Source organism: Camarhynchus parvulus, chromosome 4 (assembly GCF_901933205.1).
Source record: "Camarhynchus parvulus chromosome 4, STF_HiC, whole genome shotgun sequence".
Lineage (NCBI taxonomy): Eukaryota > Metazoa > Chordata > Aves > Passeriformes > Thraupidae > Camarhynchus > Camarhynchus parvulus.
In genome coordinates this window covers 1,766,903-1,790,965 of record NC_044574.1, presented here as the reverse complement: position 1 = coordinate 1,790,965, position 24,063 = coordinate 1,766,903, and the positions used below count along the sequence as shown (strand labels likewise).

At 58.3% G+C, this 24,063-nt stretch overlaps 1 protein-coding gene across 1 annotated transcript; it reads left to right on the top strand.

Annotated features, from left to right (window-relative positions):
- The first annotated feature begins 146 nt into the window (after positions 1-146).
- Positions 147-23,782, top strand: HSPA12B (heat shock protein family A (Hsp70) member 12B). Its single transcript, XM_030947973.1, is given in 16 exon segments — positions 147-398; positions 3,187-3,244; positions 6,520-6,620; positions 11,384-11,508; positions 12,167-12,182; positions 12,185-12,352; positions 12,638-12,742; positions 13,035-13,151; positions 14,821-14,992; positions 17,354-17,440; positions 17,754-17,858; positions 19,466-19,724; positions 19,896-19,999; positions 21,081-21,608; positions 21,611-21,652; positions 21,778-23,782. Coding segments are annotated over 15 exon segments (2,046 nt in total). The 5' UTR covers positions 147-398; positions 3,187-3,201; the 3' UTR covers positions 21,852-23,782.
- Positions 23,783-24,063: the final 281 nt, after the last annotated feature.

Genomic DNA, 24,063 nt, shown 5'->3' with positions numbered 1-24,063 from the left:
CCGGCAGAGCGATTCGCACGAATTCAGGGGGACACTGAGAGGGGGGCCTGGGGGTGGAGTGTCCTGTTTGGGACCCTTGTCCCCGCTCGGTGGCCACGGCCGGGCGGGGAGCGGAGGTTCCGCTGCCGGCGGGACTGGGGCTGGCCCTGCCTCCTCCTCCTCCTCCTCCTCCTCCCGCCGCTCCCGCTCCCACATCTGCAGCTGGAATTGCAATTTGAGGCGCTGCCTGGGACAGGGAGTGGGAGGAAGCCGGAGCACGGGGGGCTGCGCGGGGCCCCGGCGGGGACAGAGCCGCGGGGACAGAGCCGCGGGCAGGACGGGGACAGAGCCGAGGGGACAGAGCCACCAGCCCGGGGCACAAAGCGGGGGGTCCCCAACCTGTGTCCCCCCCCACAGCGGTGAGTGGTCAGCGGGGCTGGCGGAAACCGGCGTGGGGACGTGAGGGACAGCCCTGTCCCCTGGCCGAGGTGAGGGTGGCACCGGCGCTGGGGTCGCTGCTCGGTTTGGGGACATCCAGGGGGTGCCGGGACCCCGCAGCCTCTTCCCGGTGGGAATAGGGGGGTGTGGGCACGGGGGGGAAGGGGGATGGACCCTCGGACATTGTCCCCGTGTGTCCTGTCCTGGGGGACACCGCTGGGACCATCGGGGACACCACAAAGTGCCAGCACCGTGCAGGGGACACCCCCGGGTGGCTCCTGTGTCCCAGCCACGGCCGAGGGGACAGGGAAGGGCCCCAGGGAACCCCAACAGCTCCTCGGGAGGATTTGGGGTGTCCCCAACCCCGCAGCCACGCTCACAGCGGGCATGTGGGGACAACACAGCTCCTTCTGAACCAGCACATCTGGATGGGAGCCCCACAGCTGCCCCGAGCCTCCCGGGTGTCCCGTGGGGTCACGCCGAGTTTGTGGGGTCACCCCAGTTGTGGGGACACCCTGAGTTTATGGGGACACCATAAGTTTGTGGGGTCACCCCAGTTGTGGGGACAGGCCGAGTTTGTGGGGCACCCTGAGTTTTGGGGACACACCAAGTTGTGAGGACACCACAAGTTTGTGGGGTCACCCCGAGTTGTGAGGACACCCTGAGTTTGTGGGACACCCTGAGTTTAGGGGATCACATCGGTTTTGTGGGGACGCCCCGAGTTTTGGGAACACGCTGAGTTTGTGGGGTCACCCCGAGTTTGTGGGGTCACGCCGAGTTTATGGCGTCACCCTGAGTTTTGGGGTCACGCCGAGTTTGTGGGATCACGCCGAGTTGCGGGGCTCACCATGCCCGGCCAATCCGTGCCGCTCTCGGCCGTGCCACAGCCCCGGTGCCGCTCCTGGCTGCTCCACCCTGATCCCGCTCCCAAACTTTGTTTCCTTTCCCGGTTTCCGTGAGCCCCCGCAGCGGCGGAAATGGTGGAAAATCCTCAAAACCCGGAGGGAGCCCGGGAGGCACGGGGATCAGCCCCGGGAGGGACCCCCAGGGTCGGGGGCTTGGTCCCGTGTCCCCTGGGTGACAACAGCGCGGTCACTGGGGGACACCCGGGGGCTTGAGGCCACCCACCGTCCTGGCCTGGCAGGGGAATGGCACCTTGGGGACAAAGGTGGCTGTTGTCACCCGCTGCCACCCTGGACAAGGAGGATTTTGGCCACCCGGAGGCTGAGGGTCAGCACAGACCCCACAGCGACCCCCAGGACCCCCCATGGCCATGGAGGGACGGGGGACAAAGCCACGGAGCCACCAAGCGCTGGCGTGTCCCCTTGGCTCCCATAGGGTGCTCAGGCTGCGGGGTTGGGGACATTGGGGACATCCCCGCACATCCAAACCCACAGCCTGAGCCCCAGGCAGCTGGGAAAGGACACAGATCCCAGATTTGGGGGTGATTTCCTGCAGGAAAACCTCCCGGAAAGCCCCATTTTGGTGGAAAAGCTCAATTTTGGTGCAAAAGGACCCCTAGAGCAGCCCCAGGACGCCCTGTATGACACCCCAGGGCCCCCAGCACGGCCTTCCCTGCCCACAGCTTTGGTGTGGCCTGAGCTGGGCCCCCCATTCCAGGGAAAACCTCCCCACCTGCCGTCGGTATCCCGAGGGGATTTTTTGGGAAGAGGGGAGGCTGTGGGGATATTTTGGGAAGAGGGGAGGCTGTGGGGCCATGGGGAATTTTTGGGAAGAGGGGAGGCTGTGGGGCTGTGGGGATTTTTGGGAAGGGCCATGGAGTCATGGAGATTTTTTGGGAAGAGGGGAGGCCATGGGGCCATAGGGATTTTTTGGGAAGAGGGGAGGCTGTGGGGATATTTTGGGAAGAGGGGAGGCTGTGGGGATTTTTTGGGAAGAGGGGAGGCTGTGGGGCTGTGGGGATTTTTGGGAAGAGGGGAGGCTGTGGGGCCATTGGTGATTTTTGGGAAGAGGGGAGGCTGTGGGGCCATTGGGATTTTTGGGAAGAGGGGAGGCTGTGGGGCCATTGGGATTTTTGGGAAGAGGGGAGGCTGTGGGGATTTTTTGGGAAGAGGGGAGGCTGTGGGGCTGTGGGGATTTTTTGGGACGAGGGAAGGCTGTGGGGCCGACAGCTCGTGGGTGGGTTTGGCTGGTGGGGAGGCCTCTCCCGATGAGCTCAGCCCTATCCCGAAGCTCTGGATTTGTGGGATGAGAGCAGCTGGTGTGGGCTGGGGGGCTCGGGGGTGGTGGGAGGCTGTGGCCTCGGGAAGGGAGCCAGGAGCTGGGGTGTTATCCCTGGAAGAGGATTTGGAGCTGGGTTACAATCCCTGGGAAGAGCCCAGGATCCCTTTGGACACCGCGCTTCCATCAGAAAATAAATTGGGATTTTTCCTAAACGAGCCCACCCCCCCAGAAAAGGGGTTTGGTTGAGGGTAGAGGTGTGCAGGAACAGCGATTTCCACCCTGCACATCTGCATCCTGCACATCTGTCTGACCTGCTCGGTGACAGGAACTCGGGTCCCGGTCCCCACAGTGGCTGTGACAGCCGGGGACACCCTGGATGGTGACAATTGCGTGTGTCCCAAACAGGGACAGCCCCTTGTGAGCTGGGATTTGGGGTCCCCTCCTGCCAACCCTACAAATCCCAGCCTTGTCCCTGCTGTGGTTTTTGGGGGGTAGTGGCACTGAGGGGACGCTGAGGGGACACTGTGGGGACACCCCACACTGCCGAGGGGACACAGGGATGGATTTTGTGCCTTCCTTTTCCAGGTGGGCAGCGAGGCCATGGCCATGCTCCTGGAGCCTGGGATGCAGAGCCTGCGCATGGGTAAGGATGTCCCCAGGGGGTGGCACCGGCTGAGATGTCCCCTGACCCCCCCCAGACCATCACTCCGTGTCCGGGTCCCTTGCTGTCCCCCCTCTGTGTCCCCTCTGAAGATCCCACGCCAGGGGAACCAGAACCAGCTGGGGGAGGAAACCTGATCCCACCATCCCAAACCCAATCCTGCCATCCCAAACCTGATCCCGCCATCCCAAACCTGACCCTGCCATCCCAAACCTCATCCTGCCATCCCAAACCTCATCCCTCCATCCCAAACCTCATCCCTCCATCCCAAACCTAGTCCTGCTGTCCCAAACCTGGTCCCTCTATCCCAATACTGAGCCCTCCATCCCAAACCCAATCTTTCCACCCCAAACCCAATCCTGCCACCCCAAACCTGAGCCCCCCACCCACCAAACCTGAGCCCACCATCCCAAACTTCATCCTGCCATTCCACACCTCATCCTGCCATCCCCAAACCTGACCCCACCATCCCAAATTTCATCCTGCCATCCCAAACCTCATCCCGCCATCCCAAACCTCATCCCATCATCCCAAACCTGCTCCTTCCATCCCAAACCTGATCTCGCCATCCCAAACCTGACCCCTCCATTCCAAACCTGATCCTGACATCCCAAACCGGGTCCCATCATCCCAAACCTGACCCCACCATCCCAAATTTCATCCTGCCATCCCAAACCTCATCCTTCCATCCCAAACCTGCTCCTTCCATCCCAAAACTGGTCCCTCCATCCCAAAACTGGTCCCTCCATCCCAAAACTTGTCCCTCCATCCCAAACCCAATCTTTCCATCCCAAACCCAATCCTGCCACCCCAAGCCTGAGCCCCCCCGCCCACCAAACCTGAGCCCACCATCCCAAACTTCATCCTGCCATTCCACACCTCATCCTGCCATCCCAAACCTGATCCCTCCATCCCAAATCCAGGAACGCCGAGGCCACAGCAGGAATTCCCCCCCCTCCGACCCCGATCCTTCTCCTCAGGAATGAGGTTTCATGTCCGAGGCTCTCCAGAGCCCCCGGGGTGTCACCGTCCCCCCCGGCTCTGTCGCACGCGGAGACGGCGCAGGGACCGTTCCCATTTGTCTGGGATCAAATATTTATGGGATAGACACGGATACAGGGAAAGGCACTTAGGGAGAGCGTGTAGGGGACGGCAGACGTGTCACCAGCACAGCTCCGGGGTGGGGACACGGCAATCGCTGTCCCCAGCTCTGTGATGGGGCTCTTCCCCAGACACAAAGTCGGGATCAAACCAATCCCGACCCCAATCCCAATCCCAATCCCAATCCCAATCCCGACCCCAATCCCAATCCCAACCCCAATCTCGGCTGCTGCTGTTGGGGGATCCCAGAACATTCCTTGTGGCTCCTGAGCTTCCCGAGAGGGTCCCAGTGGCTGTCCCAGGGCAAACTGGTGGCACTGGGAGCCGGGCTGGGTTTGTCCGGACTCCAGGGAAGAGGAGATGGAGTTTTGTTCTTCCTGGAGCATCCTCTGCTGTTCCCAAATCCTTCCAACCACGGAGCCTCCTCTATTCCCAAACATCTCCAACCACGCAGCCTCCTCTGTTCCCCAAATCCTTTCAACAACGGAGCCTCCTCTGTTCCCAAATCTCTCCAGAGCCCAGCTGGGGGTGGGCGCTGCTCAGCCCTGCTCCCACGGCCCCGATCCCGGCTGGATCCCGGCTGGATCCCGGCTGGATCCCGGCAGGATCGGCAATCCCACAGCGCAGGTTTGAGGGCCGACAGTCCCTTCACCTCGCCGGTGTCACCGCCCGGACCCCACACCGCATTCCCGACACTTTACCCCATCCCAATCCCTTGGGAAAGCCGCTCCGCCAGCTCCCCCAGCTCCTTCCAGCTGGGGCCGCTCCAGCCGCTCTGTCGTGGGCGGTGATTAATTAATGCCGGCTGCTAATTGGAGCCAGATGCCCGGGGCAGCGCGGGCGGGACAGCCCCGTGTCCCCGGGACTCTGGGGCTCACCCCGTCCCGATTTTGGGATCATCGGGGGTCCCCGGGGCTGGAATTCTGCTGCTGGAGGGGACAGGGACGGGTGGTGGCTTCAGGGGGAGGAAGAGGAGGAGGGAAAATTTGCTTTACCCATGATCCCCACCCCCAGATTTTGGGATTGCCACGGGCCCACGGAGCTTCCAGGGTGTCCAGGAAACCGGGATGTTCTGGAGCGTGGCCGAGGGTCTGAGCTGGATCCACCCTCCCTCGCTGGTTCTCCACGGATTTGAAACACAGACATTTCCTTTCCTTCTTTCCAAGTTTTCCCCCATTCCCACTGAATCCAAGCCTTCCAGCTGCTGGCCTGGAGCATCTTCCCCCGCAAGTGTCCCCTTGGACACATCCCTGGAATTGTCCAAGGCCGTGATGGATCCACCTGGGATAATGGATTTAGGGACCTTCTCAATTCCAACCATCCCACAATTCCATGATTTTATGAACTCCACCTCTGGAGACCCCACAGTGACTCCGTCCCCTCCACCACCACATCCACCCCAGATCCATCTCCATCAGGATGTCCTGGGTGGTCTCTCCTTGAGGAAAGGATTTGGGGAGGGCTGGGATACCTTCCTACCTGGATCTATCTCCATTGGGATGTCCCAGGTGGTCTCTCCTGGGGGAAAGGATTTGGGATCCCTTCCCACCTGGATCCATTTCCATTGGGATGTCCTGGGTGGTCTCTACTTGGGGAAAGGATTTGGGGAGGGCTGGGATCCCTTCCCACCTGGATCTATCTCCATCGGGATGTCCTGGGTGGTCTCTCCTTGAGGAAAGGATTTGGGAAGGGCTGGGATCCCTTCCCACCTGGATCTATCTCCATTGGGATGTCCCGGGTGATCTCTCCTTGAGGAAAGGATTTCGGGAAGGCCTAGGATCCCTTCCCACCTGGATCTGCCTCCATTGGGATGTTCCAGGTGGTCTCTCCTGGGGGAAAGGATTTGGGATCCCTTCCCACCTGGATCTATCTCCATCAGGATGTCCTGAGTGGTCTCTCCTTGGGAAGGACTGGGATCCCTTCCCATGTGGATCTGTCTCCATTGGGATGTCCTGGGTGGTCTCTCCTTGAGGAAAGGCTGGGATCCCTTCCCACCAGGATCCATTTCCACTGGGATGTCCCAGGTGGTCTCTCCTTGGGGAAAGGTCCTTGGCGAAGGGCTGGGATTCGCATCCATCTCCATCGGGATGTCCCTCTGGTCTCTCCCTGGGGAAGGGTCTTTGGGGTCCCCCAGACTCTCCCGTCCGTGTCCCCAGGTGCCAACGGTGAGCGGTGCCCGACGCCGTCCCCGCCCGGCTCCCCGGGGACGCCCCACGACAGCTGCAGCATCGCCCCGCTGACGCCCTCCCAGTCACCGGTGAGTGCGGAACCAGTACGGCCAGGGTGGGGCTCCCAGTAAGGCAGTTTTGGGGTCCCAGTACGGCCAGTATGGGGCTCCCAGTAAGGCCATTATGGGGTTCCCAGTAAGGCAGCTTTGGGGTGCCAGTACGGCCAGTGTGGGGCTCCCAATAAGACAATTATGGGGTTCCCAGTAAGGCCATTTTGGGGTGCCAGTAAGGCCATTGTGGGATTCCCAGTAAGGCAGTTTTGGGGTCCCAGTAAGGCCATTGTGGGGTTCCCAGTAAGGCAGTTTTGGGGTCCCAGTAAGGCCATTATGGGGTTCCCAGTAAGGCAGTTTTGGGATCCCAGTAAGGCCACTATGGAGTTCCCATTTTGGCCAGTGTGTGGTCCCAGTAAGGCCATTATGGGGTTCCCAATAAGGCAGTTTTGGGGTCCCAGTAAGGCCATTGTGGGGTTCCCAGTAAGGCAGTTTAGTGGTCCTGGTATGGCTATTATGGGGTTCCCACTAAGGCAGTTTTGGGGTCCCAGTAAGGTCATTATGGTGTTCCAAGTAAGGTCGTTATGAAGTCACTGTATGGCCATTGTGGGGTCCCCAGTAAGGCCATTATGGGGTTCCCAATAAGACCATTATGGTGTTCCCAGTAAGGCAGTTTTGGGGTCCCAGTAAGGCCATTGTGGGGTTCCCAGTAATGTTGTTATGAAGTCACTGTACGGCCATTGTGGGGCCCCCAGTAAGGCCACAGTGGGGTCCCCAGTAAGGCCATTATGGGGTCCCCAATAAGACCATTATGGCGTTCCCAGTAAGGCAGTTTTGGGGTCCCGATAAGACCATTATGGGGTTCCCAGTAAGGTTGTTATGAAGTCACTGTACGGCCCCAGTAAGGCCACAGTGGGATCCCCAGTAAGGCCATTGTGGGGTCCCCAATAAGATCATTATGGTGTTTCCAATAAAGCAGCTTTGAGGTCTCAGTATGGCCATTATAGGGGTCCCAGTATGGCCATTGTGGGGTTCCCAGTAAGGTCATTGTGGGTTCCCAGTAAGGTCACAGTGGGGTCCCCAACAAAACAATTATGGGGTTCCCAGTAAGGCAGTTGTGGGGTCCCATTAAGGCCATTATGGAGTTCCCATTTTGGCCAGTGTGTGGTCCCAGTAAGGCCATTATGGAGTTCCCATTTTGGCCAGTGTGTGGTCCCAGTAAGGCCATTATGGGGTTCCCACTAAGGTTATTACGAAGTCGCTGTAAGGTTACAGTGGGGTCCCCAGTAAAACCATTATGCTGTTCCCAGTGAGGCAGTTTTGGGGTCCCAGTAAGCCCACTGGGGTCTATATCCCCTGTCCTATCCCCCTCTGCTCCTTCCCCAGCTCCTGCTCCCCCTCCCAGTCCAGCCTCCATCCCCCCCAGTCCTGCAGGATGGGTCCGTCTATCCCCAGGACCTCTATCCATGGGATTTTCGGCATGGAGGGGTTTTCCAGCTCTGGAACGACCCACCAGGAAAAATTTAACCCCACAAAACTCCTGCCCTCCTCCGGGGCCGCCGGGTGTGGGAGGCCGCGTTCCAGAGGCGGATCCTCCCTGGAGTTCCTTGTCCCTGCACATTCCTGCGCCGGCCGCCTCTTCCCTGCTGATCCCGGCATTTTTCCCGGCCAGCTCGTGTCCTCACTTATCAAATCTGGGGACATTACAGGTTAACGAGGCTTTCAGCTTCCCGTGGTGATGAGGGGACAGGGCCTTGTCACATCCTTGTGGCTTCTTCAGCACGGGGACAGCCCTGGAGGGAAAGGACACGGAGTGGGGACAGGAAAAGTGTGGGAGCAGCAGTGGGAATATCCCAAAATCCTGAAATGCCTGGACCAGGGGGATTTTCAGCTGGGTGACACTTGGGGACAACCTGGGACAAGCTGAGATTGGTCACAGGGAAGGGTCTCAGCTGGATGACCCTTGGGGACACCTGGGGCAATGTCCCTTGGACTGAGACTGGACACAAGGGAGGTTTTTGGGAATTGTGGCTCCAATTTCAGGGTCCGAGTGAGGGGGGCTCAGCACAATAAAAACAGGAGCCCCCAACCACCCTGGCTGCTCCCATGGGCATCCATCCCTCTCCAGGGCTGCCCAAATCCCTGTGTCCCACGGGAACTGCCTTTGGGAACGACCACAGCCACCCCATGGAACGTGGGAGACGCTTTTCCCAATGAGTGAAGATGTGTAAGAAGAAGAAGAATCATCCATCAGGAAATCACTTGTTCGTTTTCCCAGGATTTTCAGGATTTTTCCTGGATTTTCAGAATTTTTCCTGGATTTCTGGAATCCCCCAGTCCCAATTGAGTGCTAGATCCCATTCCTTGCCTTGCTTGCCTCCTGTGGAATATGGGAGATGCTTTTCCCAATGAGTGAAGATGTATAAGAAGAACCCATCAGGAAATCACCAAACTGGGTGAAAATCCAGGAAAAATCCTGAAAATTCAGGAAAAATCCTGAAAATCCCTGGATAATGAAGCTGTTCCTGGTGTCTTTGCCACTTTTCTGGAATGCCCCAGTCCCAACTGAGTGCTTGATCCCATTCCTTGCCTGGCTTGCCTCCTGTGGAATATGGGAGATGCTTTTCCCAATGAGTCAAGATGTATAAGAAGAACTCATCAGGAAATCACCAAACTGGGTGAAAATGCAGGAAAAAAAATCCTGAAAACCCAGGAAAAATCCTGAAAATCCTGGGAAAATGAACCAGTTCCTGGGGTCTTTACCTTGCCTCCCACGGAACATGGGAGACACGCTTTTCCCAATGAGTGAAGATATATAAGAAGTAGAAGAATCATCCATCAGGAAATCACTGGTTCATTTTCCCAGGATTTTCAGGATTTTTCCTGGATTTTCAGAATTTTTCCTGGATTTCTGGAATCCCCCAGTCCCAATTGAGTGCTTGATCCCATTCCTTGCCTTGCTTGCCTCCCGTGGAATATGGGAGACACTTTTCCCAAAGAGTGAAGATGTATAAGAAGAACCCATCAGGAAATCACCAAACTGGGTGAAAATGCAGGAAAAATCCTGAAAATTCAGGAAAAATCCTGAAAATCCTGGGAAAATGAACCAGTTCTTGGGGTCTTTACCTTGCCTCCTGCAGAACATGGGAGATGCTTTTCCCAATGAGTGAAGATATATAAGAAGAACCCATCAGGAAATCACCAAGCTGGGTAAAAATCCAGGAAAAATCCTGAAAATCCAGGAAAAATCCTGAAAATCCTGGGAAAATGAAACTGTTCCTGGGGTTTTTACCTTGCCTCCCGTGGAACATGGGAGACACTTTTCCCAATGAGTGAAGATGTGTAAGAAGAAGAAGAATCAGGAAATCACTGGTTCATTTTCCCAGGATTTTCAGGATTTTTCCTGGATTTTCAGGATTTTTCCTGCATTTCTGGGATCCCCCAGTCCCAACTGAGTGCTTGATCCCATTCCTTGCCTTGCTTGCCTCCCGTGGAATATGGGAGACGCTTTTCCCAATGAGTGAAGATGTATAAGAAGAATCCATCAGGAAATCACCAAAGTGGGCGAAAATGCAGGAAAAATCCTGAAAATCCTGGGAAAATGAACCAATTCCTGGGGTCTTTACCTTGCCTCCCGTGGAACATGGGAGACACTTTTCCCAATGAGTGAAGATGTGTAAGAAGAAGAAGAAGAATCATCCATCAGGAAATCACTGGTTCATTTTCCCAGGATTTTCAGGATTTTTCCTGGATTTTCAGAATTTTTCCTGCATTTCTGGAATCCCCCAGTCCCAATTGAGTGCTAGATCCCATTCCTTGCCTTGCTTCCTCCTGTGGAATATGGGAGATGCTTTTCCCAATGAGTGAAGATGTATAAGAAGAACCCATCAGGAAATCACCAAACTGGGTGAAAATCCAGGAAAAATCCTGAAAATTCAGGAAAAATCCTGAAAATCCCTGGATAATGAAGCTGTTCCTGGCGTCTTTGCCACTTTTCTGGAATGCCCCAGTCCCAACTGAGTGCTTGATCCCATTCCTTGCCTTGCTTGCCTCCCGTGGAATATGGGAGACGCTTTTCCCAATGAGTCAAGATGTATAAGAAGAACTCATCAGGAAATCACCAAACTGGGTGAAAATGCAGGAAAAAAAATCCTGAAAACCCAGGAAAAATCCTGAAAATCCTGGGAAAATGAACCAGTTCCTGGGGTCTTTACCTTGCCTCCCACGGAACATGGGAGACGCTTTTCCCAATGAGTGAAGATATATAAGAAGTAGAAGAATCATCCATCAGGAAATCACTGGTTCATTTTCCCAGGATTTTCAGGATTTTTCCTGGATTTTCAGAATTTTTCCTGGATTTCTGGGATCCCTATTCTTATTTTTTCCAGCCCCAATTGAGGTTATCCCATTCCTTGCCTTGCTTGCCTCCCGTGGAATATGGGAGACACTTTTCCCAAAGAGTGAAGATGTATAAGAAGAACCCATCAGGAAATCACCAAACTGGGTGAAAATCCAGGAAAAATCCTGAAAATTCAGGAAAAATCCTGAAAATCCTGGGAAAATGAACCAGTTCTTGGGGTCTTTACCTTGCCTCCTGCAGAACATGGGAGATGCTTTTCCCAATGAGTGAAGATGTATAAGAAGAACCCATCAGGAAATCACCAAGCTGGGTAAAAATCCAGGAAAAATCCTGAAAATCCAGGAAAAATCCTGGGAAAATGAAGCTGTTTCTGTTTTTTTTTCTGCTTTTCTGGGATCCCCCAGTCCCAACTGAGGGCTTGATCCCGTTCCTTGCCTTCCAGCGGAGTGAGGCGCGCTCCCAGCAGGGGCCGTCCTTCTCCGTGGTGGTGGCCATCGACTTCGGCACCACCTCCAGTGGTTACGCCTTCAGCTTCACCAGCGACCCCGAGGCCATCCACATGATGAGGTGAGCACCTGACGGGGGCCCCGGAGGTGGGAAAGGACTTTCATGGCCCCAGAATGGCCAGAGGTTGGCTTGGTGGGAGATGGTTCCTGGCAACAGCGGGTGGAAGGTGTGGGATGAGGTTACGCCAAGAGCTGGAGCCCCTCTGCTCTGGAACCAGGCTGGCAGAGCTGGCAATGTTCCTCTGGAGAAGGGAAAACTCCAGGAAATCCTCAGAGTGCCTGGAGGGGCTGCAGGAGAGCTGGAGAGGGCCTGGGGACAAGGCCTGCAGGGACAGGAGCCAGGGAATGGCTCCCACTGGGAAAGGGGAGATTGGGCTGGCATCTTGGCAAGGAATTCCTGGCTGGGCTGGAATTCCCAGATTTGCTGGGGCTGCCCCTGGATCCCTGGCAGTGCCCAAGGCCAGGTTGGGATGGACTTGGACTCACCTGGGACGGTGGGAGGTGTCCCTGCCATGGAAGTAGGTGGCACTCAGTGGTCTTCAAGGTCCCTCGCAACCCAAACCAGTCTGGAATTCCATGAAATTCCTGGGAGGGTGGAGCAGGATCACCCCTCCTCCTTTGTCCCCCTTTAAGGTCCTTCAGACCACGCCCATGGAAACAAACTAAACCTGGCAGGACCCATTCCCTGGAAGTTCACCTGCTCCGGCTCCTCTTTGCAGGAAATGGGAGGGGGCGACCCGGGCGTGGCCAACCAGAAGACCCCCACCAGCCTCCTGCTGACCCCGGAGGGGACATTCCACAGCTTCGGCTACACCGCCCGCGATTACTACCACGACCTGGACCCCGAGGAGGCCCGCGAGTGGTTCTACTTCGAGAAGTTTAAGATGAAGATCCACAGCACCAGCGTGAGTCCCTGCTCCCATCCTGACGTTCCCGGTGTTCCCAGGGGGATCCTGGCCAGGCTGGGAATTGAAATGTTGGGGAAAAAACCCCATTTCAGCCCATTTTAGGGGGGTAAATTTGAGATTTTCCCATTCCGAGCTGCTCCAGGGTGGGTGGATGTGGCTGCACGAAGCTTCAGGCACCTGAGCTCCAGCTGGGGCAGAGAAGGATGAGCAAATTCTCGAGGTTTGGTGGTGGATCCATCCACCTCCCAGCCCCTGGTGTGATCCATTTGCTGTTCCCGGCAGGATCTGACCATGAAAACCGAGCTGGAAGCTGTCAACGGGAAGAAGATGCCGGCGCTGGAGGTGTTCGCCCACGCGCTGCGCTTCTTCAAGCAGCACGCGGTGCAGGTGGGGCCACCCCCATCCCTCCTCCTCCTCCTTCCCAAACGGAATCCCCTCCGTCCTCTCCGTGCATTCCATGGGAGGGTCGGGGAGGCCCTGGGATGGAATTCCCAGATTTGCTGTGGCTGCCCTGTCCCTGGGAAGTGTCCACGGTTGGACACTGGCGCTTGGAGTGACCTGTGACAGTGGGAGGTGTCCCTGGGTGGGACTGGATGGGGTTTAAGGTCCCTCCCCACCCAAACCATCCCGTGGTTCACCGGCAGCCCCCAGGTGTCACGTCCTGCTTGTCCCCTGGCAGGAGCTGAAGGACCAGTGCCCGTCCCTGCCCGAGAGCGACGCCATCCGCTGGGTGCTCACCGTGCCGGCCATCTGGAAGCAGCCGGCCAAGCAGTTCATGCGGGAAGCGGCCTACAAGGTGGGGGGACTCCGGAGGGTGACCACGGGGTGACCCTCACAGCGGTTGTGGTCTCCAGGGTTTCCCCTTCTCCCCTCAAATGGAATTCCCACTGCCAGAGGGCAGCGTTAGGTGGGACATTGGGAGGGAATTCCTGGCTGGGAGGGTGGGGAGGGGCTGGGCTGGAATTCCCAGAGAAGCTGTGGCTGCCCCTGGATCCCTGGAAGCATCCAAGGCCCAGCTGGATGGATTTGGATCCACCTGGGACAGTGAGAGGTGTCCCTGCCCATGGATAGGGTGGGAGTGGGATGGGATTTAAGGTCCTTCCAACACAAACCAACCAAAAGTTGTTGGGTGACTGGGTGGATAATTTTCCAGGTAGGTGGTTAAGAGGATTATTGGGTGATTGGTTGATTTGTTCAGTGGTTGGGTGGTTGGTTTGGTGCTCGGGTCATTGGTTGAGCAGTTGTCTGGTTGAGTGGTTGGTCGATGTGTTTGTTGAGAAGTTGGTTGGTTGGTTGGTTGGTTGGTTGGTTGGTTGGTTGGTTGGTTGGTTGGTTGAATGGGTGGGTCATTGGTTGGGAGGTTGTTTGCGTAGCTGGCTGAGCAGTTTGGCCATTGGTTGGGTGGTTGGTTGGGTGCTCAGGTCATTGGTTGAGCAGTTGTCTGGTTGAGTGGTTGGGTGATTGGTCTATGTGTTGGTTGAGCAGTTGGTTGGTTGGTTGAATGGGTGGGTCATTGGTTGGGAGGTTGGTTGGGTGGCTGCTTGAGCAGTTTGGCCATTGGCTGGATGACTGATTTGGTGGTTGGGCCATTGGTTGAGCTGCTGGTTGGCCAGTTGAATGCTTGGTTTGGTGTTCAGGACATTGGTTGGTTCATTGGTTGACTGGGTCATTGGTCGAGCGGTTGGATGATTGAGCAGGAGGTTGGTTGGGTGGTCAGGTTATTGGTTGGGTGTGGGTCAATGGTCAGGTGGTTGGGTCAGTGGTCAGGTGGTTGGTTGTGTGGTTGGGTCAGGGGCTGGGTGGTTGGGTGGGTGGTTGTGTGGTTGATTTGGTGATCAGTTCTTTGTTTGTGTGGTTGGTTGGATGGTTGCTTGGGTGGTGAGGTCATCAGTTGGTTCGGTGATTGGTTGGGTGGTTAGTTTGGTGGTCAAGTCCTTGGTTGGATGGTTGGTTTTGTGGTGAGGCTGTTGGTTGTGTGGTTGGTTGGATGGTTAGTTGAGTGGTGAGGTAGTTGGTTTGTTGGGTGGTTGGTTGGTTTGGTGGTCAGGTTGTTGGTTTGGTGACTGATTTGGTGGTGAGGTCATTGATTGTGTGGTAGGTTGGATGGTTGGTTTGGTGGTGAGGTCATTGGTTGGTTGGTGGTGAGGTCATTGGTTGGTGGGGTGGTCAGGTTGTTGGTTAGGTGGTTGGTTGTGTGGTTGGTTGAGTGACTGGGTGGATCTATGGCAGGTTGAGTGGTCGGATGATCAGCTGCATGCTTGGGCTGTTGGCTGAGCTGTTGGGTCACAGGTTGGGCGGTTGATTGGTCAGTTGAGTTTTTGGGTGAAAATTCAGATATTGGCAAGTATCAGGTCCTCCCGCATCCCACAATTCCAGATCTGCGTGCCCACCAAGGGCCTGGGCACACACCCAGGAACCCCCAGTCCCCGTCCCCATCCCCTCCCTGTCACCGCATGTCCCCGCAGGCCGGGCTGGTGTCCCCGGAGACGCCGGAGCAGCTGCTGATCGCGCTGGAGCCCGAGGCCGCCTCCATTTATTGCCGGAAGCTGCGGCTGCACCAACTGATCGAGCTCAGCTGCCGCCCCCCGGCCAACGGCACCGAGACCCCCCACCCCATCGACTCCAGCTTCCGGCAGGGTGAGGGGCACAGGGAGCGGGGTCGGGATGGGGCAGGGGCTGGAGGAGCAGGGAATGGGGTCGGGATAGGGCCGGGGGCTGGAGGAGCAGGGAATGGGGTCGGGATAGGGCTGGGAGCTGGAGGAGCAGGGAATGGGGTTGGCTTAGGGCCAGGGAATGGGGTTGGGGTAGGACTGGGGGCTGGAGGAGCAGGGAATGGGGTTGGGATAGGGCTGGAGGAGCAGGGAATGGGGTCGGGATAGGGCTGGAGGAGCAGGGAATGGGGTTGGGGGTTGGGATAGGGCAGGGGCTGGAGGAGCAGGGAATGGGGTCGGGATAGGGCCAGGGAATGGGGTCAGGACAGGGCCAGGGACTGGAGGAGCAGGGAATGGGATCTGGCCCTGCGTGCCAGGTCTGGAGGGTCCATCAGCTGCCATGGCTGGGGAAGTCCCCAGAGACCCCATTGCCAGAGAGTCCCCTGTCCCCAGAGACACCCTGTCCCCAAAGACTTCCCCATCCTCACACCCCCATTCCCAGAGGCCACATTCCGGAGACCCCTCATTCCCAGAGACCCCTCATTCCCAGAGACCCCTCATTCCCAGAGACCCCCATTTCCAGGGACCTCCCATCCCCAGAGACCCCATTCCCAGAAATCTTTCGTCCCCAGAGACCCCATTTCCAGACACCCTATTCCCAGAGACCCCCTGTCCCCAGAGACCCCATTCCCAGAGACCCCCTGTCCCCAGAGACCCCATTCCCAGAAACCCCATTCCCAGAGACCCCCTGTCCCCAGAAACCCCATTCCCAGAGACCCCCTGACCCCAGAGACCCCATTCCCAGAGACCCCCTGACCCCAGAGACCCCATTCCCAGAAACCTCAGTTCCAGAACCCCCATTCCCAAAAACCCCATTCTCAGACACCCCCCACCATTCCCAGACCCCCCCATCCCCCCCTCCCCAAATCCAGGGCATTTTTCCCTGCTTTCCCATAAGCCTCCAAGCCGTGTCCCCCTCCTGCCCCCTTGGCCACCAGCCCATGGTGTCCCTGGGCCACCTCCAGGGACTGTCCCCCCACGGGTGGGATCCTGGGCTTTACTGGGACAGCCCCCGTTTGCCCAGCTGGGACCAAGCCCTGGAACTGGGATGCGCTGGTGGTGATCCCAGATGGAGATTTGGGAGATTTATGGGGAATTTATGGGATTGCTCGAGCTGACCCCAAGGACGAGGAATTATCCCCGTGCCAAAAATATCCCAGGACAACCCCACCTTTCCCAGCTCATCCTGGCCCTTCCGGGTGCCTTTGATGTCCCTGGGATGGGGTGGAGCAGAGGAAACCCCACGCAGGCTGTGGGGTCGGGGCCGGAGGTGGCATGGCCCAGGGGGGGCACAGGGTGATCCCATGGGATCTGCTGGGATCCTTTGGGATGGCAGCAGGGAAAGCTGGATCAGCCTGTCCATGGTGGAGCTGGGTCATATTGGGGTCCTGGCTGGAGGGGAGCGGCCACCGGTGCTCCCAGTACAGACCCCACGGCGGGAATGGGGTGGATCCTGGGTAATGGGGTGGATCCCATGGAAATGGGGGGCATCCCATGGAAATGGGGGTGATCCCATGGACATGGGGGGGATCCTATGGAAATGGGGGGATCCCATGGAAATGGGGGTGATCCCATGGATATGGGGTAGATCCCATGGAAATGGGCTGGATCCCATGGCTATGGGGTGGATCCCATGGAAATGGGGTGGATCCCATGGCTATGGGGTGTATCCTATGGAAGTGGGGTGGATTCTGGGTAATCGGGTGGATCCCATGGATATGGGGAGGATCCCATGGAAATGGGGGGGGGTCCCATGGAAGTGGGGTGGATTCCATGGCTATGGGGTGATGACATGGATATGGGGTGGATCCCATGGATATGGTGTGGATCCCATGGATATGGGGTGGATCCCATGGATATGGAGTGGATCCCATGGAAGTGGGGTGATGCCATGGATATGGGGTAGATCCCATGGATATGGGCTGGATCCCATGGCTATGGGGTGGATCCCATGGAAATAGGGTGGATCCCATGGCTATGGGGTGTATCCTATGGAAATGGGGTGGATCCCATGGAAATGGGGGGTGATCCCATAGAAATGGAGTGGATCCCATGGAAATGGCAGTGATCCCATGGAAATGGGATGGATTCTGGGTAATGGGGTGGATCCCATTGATATGGAGGGGATCCCATGGAAATGAGGGGGGGATCCCATTGAAATGGGGCGGATCCCATGGAAGTGGGGTGGATCCCATGGAAATGGAGTGGATCCCATGGAAATGGGGTGGATCCCATGGACATGGGGGGGATCCTGACCCCGCTGCCGACCCCCGGCTCTGTCCCCCAGCCCGGGAGCAGCTCCGGCGATCCCGGCACAGCCGCACCTTCCTGGTGGAGTCGGGAGTGGGCGAGCTCTGGTCGGAGATGCAGGCAGGTACGAGGGGGGGACACGGGTGTCCCAGATCCCGGGGTCCCCCTGGATGTCCCCTTCGTGACAGAGCCACCCCCGAGCACCCAAGGGTGCTCCTGCAATGGGGGTGACACGGTTGGGCTCTGTCCCTTGACCGCACAGAAGGGGCGCGGTCTCCCTACCACCATCCCGTCCCTTCGTCTCTCGGCCCGCCCCAATTCCCAATATTTTGGTTAAAGTTCCCTTTTCCCCGGGAAAACGCAGCCCTGTGTCCCCGCGGGTGGGTGTCGCGGGGGGTCACTCGGGAGCGCCACCCTGTCGCTGTCCCCTCCCGCAGGTGACAGGTACATCGTGGCCGATTGTGGCGGGGGCACGGTGGATCTGACCGTGCACCAGATCGAGAAGCCGCAGGGGACGCTGAAGGAGCTCTACAAAGCCTCGGGTGGGATGAGGATCCTTGTTCATCCTTTTTAACCCCGCTCCGGGATCCTCCCCGGATCACAAACCCCGGCTTGTGACCCCAAACCCGGGGTGGGACCCCAAACCCCAGGCTGGGACCCCAAACCCGGCTGGGACCCCAAACTCGGGTGGGACCACAAATCTGGGCTGGGACCCCAAACCCGGGTGGGACCCCACATCCGGGGCTGGGACCCCAAACCCGGGTTGGGACCCCAAACTCGGGCTGGGACCCCAGATCCGGGCTGGGACCCCGAATCCAGGCTGGGACCCCAAACTCAGGCTGGGATCCCGAATCCGGGCTGGGACCCCAAATCCCGGGCTGGGACACCGAATCCAGGCTGGGACCCCGAATCCGGGCTGGGACTCCAGACTCGGGCTGGGACCCCAAACCCCAGGCTGGGACCCCAAACTCGGGCTGGGACCCCAAATCCAGGCTGGGACCCCAGTCTGGGCTGGGACTCCGAATCTGGGCTGGAACCCCAAACTCAGGCTGGGACCCCGAATCCGGGCTGGGACCCCGAATCCGGGCTGGGACCCCAAATCTGGGCTGGGACCCCGAATCTGGGCTGGGACCCCAAACTCGGGCTGGGACCCCGAATCCGGGCTGGGACACCCCGCCCCACTAAAGGGCCGTGGGTGGGGCTGTGGCGCCACCTGGTGGCGGCGGTGGGGAAGTGCAGGGGGGGGGGCACAGAGAGGGACAGAGGGAAGGGGACACGGACTGGGGGGACAAGGAGGGACAGGGGTGGATTAGGGGGACAAGGTGGGGCAGAGAGGATGAGGAGGGTGGGTGAGGGGGGACAGAGGGACAAGGGAATGAGGTGGAGGGGACATGGGGACATGGATGGCACAAGGACATGGGGATGGGGCACGTGGGGACACGGTGGTAGGGGTGCCACGGGGACGTGTGGGGACCTCAGGATGAGGGGAAGTGGGACATGGAGATGTGGGTGACACAGGGACGTGGGGATGAGGGACATGGGGGACATGGGGGAGACAAGGACATGGGGATGAAGGACATGGGAACATGGGGGATATAGGGGACATGGATGGGGGACATGAGGACATCAGGATGACACGGGGACATGGGGATGGGGGACACGGGGGAGACAAGGATGTGGGAATGAAGGACATGAGGACATGGGGAATGTGGGAGATGTGGTGTTGGGGGGGACATGGGGGATATGGAGGACATGGGGACATGGAGGATATGGGGGACACGGGGATGGGGGACATGAGGACATGAGGATGGGGGTATAGGAGAGACGGGGACATGGGGATGTGGGACACATGGGGGACAGGATGTGGGGATGAAGGACATGGGAATGTGGGAGATGTGGGGATATGGTGTTGGGGGGGACATGGGGGATATGGAGGACATGGGGACACGAAGGATATGGGGGACGCAGTGATGGGGGACATGAGGACATCAGGATGACACAGGGACATGGGGATGGGGGACACGAGGACATGGGAATGTAGGGGACATAGGGACATGGAGATGTGGGAGAACGCGGTGATGGGGGACACGGCTGCCATGGGGACACGGCAACCACGGGGCCACCTCCTGAGCCCACCCTCGTCCCTCAGGAGGTCCCTACGGGGCCGTGGGCGTGGACCTGGCCTTCGAGAAGCTTCTGTGCCACATCTTCGGGGACGATTTCATCGCCACCTTCAAGGCCAAGCGTCCGGCGGCCTGGGTGGACCTGACCATCGCCTTCGAGGCGCGGAAGCGCGCGGCCGCCCCGAGCCGCTCCAGCCCCCTCAACATCTCCCTGCCCTTCTCCTTCATTGACTTCTACCGCAAACACCGCGGCCACAACGTGGAGACCGCGCTCCGCAAGAGCAAGTGAGGGGTGATGCGGGTTGGGGACACCTCGGGAGCGTGGGGACACGGTGGGAGTGACGTTGGGGTGGCAGAGGGAAAGAGAGGGGGGAAGGTGGGATAGGGTGGGAGGGGGGAGGACGGGGAAGGACCAGGCGGTTCCTGGTCACCCCCGGGTCCCCTGTCTGTCCCCAGTGTGAACCTGGTGAAGTGGTCGTCCCAAGGGATGCTGCGGATGTCCCCCGAGGCCATGAACGAGCTGTTCCAGCCAACCATCAGCCACATCATCCAGCACATCGGTGGGGCCCGGGGACACGGCCATGCCTGGGGAACCCCTGTCCCTGCGCCACCCCCTGTGCCTGGGGTCACTCCCCATCCCTGGGACCTGCCCTGTTACTGGGAGCCCCCCATTCCTGGGATCATTCCCATCATTCCCGGGAGCCCCTTCACCCCTGGAATCATTCCTGTCCCTGGCGCCACCCCTGTCCCTATGAGCCCCCCCATCCTTGGGACAATCCCATGCCTGAGAGATTCCCCCCCATCCCTGGCACAATCCTGCACCCCGGGATCCCCTTTGTCCCCGGGACCCCGCTCCTGTCCCTGGGACCCTCCTGTGCCTGGCACTCCCCCTTCATCCCTGGCACCTTCCCTATCCGTGGAACCCCCTTTGTCCCTGCGACCACCCCTGTCTCTGGAACCCACTCCATCCCTGGAACCCACCTTGTCCTTGGGATTCCCCCATTCCTGGAACCCTCCTCGTCACTGGAATCCCCCACTGTCCTTGGGAACCTTTTATCCCTGGAACCCCATTGTCCCTGGAAACCTTTCCCTGTCCCTGGAACTCTCCTTGTCCCTGCGACCACCCCTGTCTCTGGAACCTGCTCCATCCCTGGAACCCACCTTGTCCTTGGGATCCCCCCATCCCTGGAACCCACCTTGTCCCTGGGATCCCCCATGCCTGGAACCCTCCTCGTCACTGGAATCCCTCACTGTCCTTGGGAACCTTTTATCCCTGGAACCCCATTGTCCCTAGGACTAGCCCTTGTCTCTGGAATCCCCATTGTCCCTGGAAACCTTTTATCCCTAAAACCCTGTCCCTGGACCCCCCATTGTCCCTGAACCCCCCTTATCCCTAGAACATTCCTTGTCCCTGGAACCCCCATTGTCCCTGGAACCCCCCTTGTCCCTGGAGCCCCCATTGTGCCTAGAACCCCATTGTCCCTGGAACCCTCCCTGTCCCTCAGCCCCATTCCATCCCTGGAACTTCCCCCATTCCTGGACTCCCCTCATCCCTGTCCCCCCAACCACCCCCACCCCTTCCCCACACCCCTTCTCCACCACCCCAACCCCAACCCTCCCCTTTTATCCCCCTTGCTCCAGATGCCCTCCTGAAGAAACCCGAGGTCCACGGCATCAAATTCCTGTTCCTGGTGGGTGGCTTCGCCGAGTCGGCCATGCTGCAGCGGGCGGTGCAGGCCGCCTTCGGCCACTGCTGCCGGGTCATCGTCCCGCAGGACGTGGGGCTGACCATCCTCAAGGGGGCCGTGCTCTTCGGCCTGGACCCCGGCGTGGTGCGGGTGCGCCGCTCGCCACTCACCTACGGCGTGGGCGTCCTCAACAAGTTCGTGGAGGGCAAGCACCCGCGTGAGAAGCTGCTGGTCAAGGAGGGCAAGAACTGGTGCACCGACATCTTCGAGAAGTTCGTCACCGTGGACCAGTCGGTGGCCTTGGGCGAGGTGGTCCAGCGGAGCTACTGCCCGGGGCGGCCCGGCCAGCGCCGGACCATCATCAACATCTACTGCTGTGACAGCGACGACGTGGTGTACATCACCGACCCCGGCGTCAGGAAGTGCGGCACCATCAGCCTGGAGCTGGGCGACGCGGGCGACGCGGGCGCGGGCGCGGGGCGGGCGAGATCCGCACCAGCATGCAGTTTGGGGACACCGAGATCCCGCACGCGCGCGCAGCCGCGGGGCCACCACCTCATGGGCCGGGACTCACACTCACGGCTCTATGTCACCACTCCTGCAACTGGGGGTAACACCATTGACTTGCTGTCCAACTGAGGGGACCCTGGGACGTGCCACCATTGACTTGCTGTCCAACTGGGACTACTCAGTATGTGCCACCATCGACTTCCTGTCCAACTGAGGGGACCCTGGGACGTAACACCATTGACTTGCTGTCCAACTGAGGGGACCCTGGGAGGTGCCACCATTGTCTTCTTGTCCAACTGAGACTACTCAGTATGTGCCACCATTGACTTCCTGTCCATCTGGGACTACCCGGGATGTGCCACCTCCTGTCCAACTGAGGGGACCCTGGGACGTGCCACCATCAACTGCCTGACCAACTGGGACTACCCAGGATGTGCCACCATTGTCTTCCTGTCCATCTGGGACTACCAAGGATGTGCCGCCATTGACTTCCCATCCAATTGAAGGTACCCTGCGATGTGCCACCATCGACTTCCTGTCCAACTGGGACTACCCAGGACGTGCCACCATCAGCTTCCTGTCCAAATGAGGGGATCCTGCGATGTGCCACCATTGTCTTCCTGCGCAACTGAGATCACCCTGGATGTCCCACCATCCACTTCCCATCCAATTGACAAGCCTCTGGAACATGCCACCATCAGCTTCCCATCCAACTGGGACTACCCAGGATGTGCCTCCATCAACTTCCTGCCCAATTGAGGGGACCCTGGGACGTGCCACCATTGACTTGCTGTCCAACTGAGACTACTCAGGATGTGCCACCATCGACTTTGTGTCCAACTGAGGGGACCCTGTGATGTGCCACCATTGACTTTGTGTCCAACTGGGACTACCCAGGATGTGCCACCATCGACTTCCTGTCCAACTGAAGGGGCCCCTGGGACGTGCCACCATCAACTTCCTGACCAACTGGGACTACCCATGATGTGCCACCATCAACTTCCTGTCCAATTGAGGGGACCCTGGGACATGCCACCATTGTCTTCCTGTGCAACTGAGACTACTCAGGATGTGCCACCATCGACTTCCTGCCCAACTAAAACCTTCCTGGAGACTCCACCATTGAATTAATCTCCAACTGAGCCCCCCTGTCATCATGGGGACAGCCCCAGGACCTGCCATCCTGGACTTCCTGTCCAACTGAGACCTTCCTGGAGCTCCCACCAGGGACATCTTATCCAACTGAGACCTTCCTGGAGACACCACCATGGACATTTTATCCAACTGAGACCTTCCTGGAGACGCCACCATGGACATTTTATCCAACTGAGACATTCCTGGAGACGCCACCATGGACATCTTATCCAACTGAGACCTTCCTGGAGATGCCACCAGGGCCTTCCTGTCCAACTGAGATGTTCCTGGAGATGCCACCATGGACATCTTATCCAACTGAGACCTTCCTGGAGATGCCACCATGGACATTTTATCCAACTGAGACCTTCCTGGAGCTCCTACCATGGCCTTCCTGTCCAACTGAGGGGCCTAGGGAGATGCCACCATCAATTTAATCTTCAGCTGAGTCCCCACCAACATCATGGGGACCTCTGGGACCTGCCACCACGGACTTTCTGTCCAACTGAGATGTTCCTGGAGATGCCACCACGGACTTTCTGTCCAACTAGACCTTCCTGGAGATGCCACCATGGACATCTTATCCAACTGAGACCTTCCTGGAGATGCCACCACCTATTTCCACCCCAGCTGAGACCTCCTGTCACTGTGGGGACCACACCAGGACCTGGCACCATCGATTCCCTGCCAGACTGAGACCCCCCCCTTATCCTGGGGACCCCAATCCCTGTCCCCCACCCTCTCCCAGTCCCCTTTAACTGGAATTGGCCTCGTGACCCTGCCCCGTGCCCCACCCGGGACTATTCGGGATTACCCACCCAGGGGTGTCCCCTGTCCCCCTGGGCAGGGTCACAGAGGGGATCTGGGCTCCCAGCCCATTCCCAGTGGGATTTTCCTCCTTCCCGAGGTGGGGATTTTGTACTTTAACCCCTCCCCCAGGCATGTAAAATATCTTTATATTTATATACATATATATATATATATATATATATATATTTGTAGGCACATAAAACCTCCTGAAACTGCTCCTGGTCCTTGTACCATGAGGAAAAAAAAAAAGGGAAAAGAGAGGAAAAAACCAGGAAAAAAATCTGAGAAAAACAGAAAAAAAAAAAAACCCAAAACCAAAAAAGAGGCGCTGGCAGCAACACAAGGACACGGCAGGGGCACATGGCCCCAGCCCCGCCCCACATTCCACAGGCAAAATTCCTCCCCCACCCCAGAAAAGAGGGGAAAATTCCCACCCCAAGAGGCACAATTCCCCCAAAAACCCCCCCGGGGGCTGCGGGGTG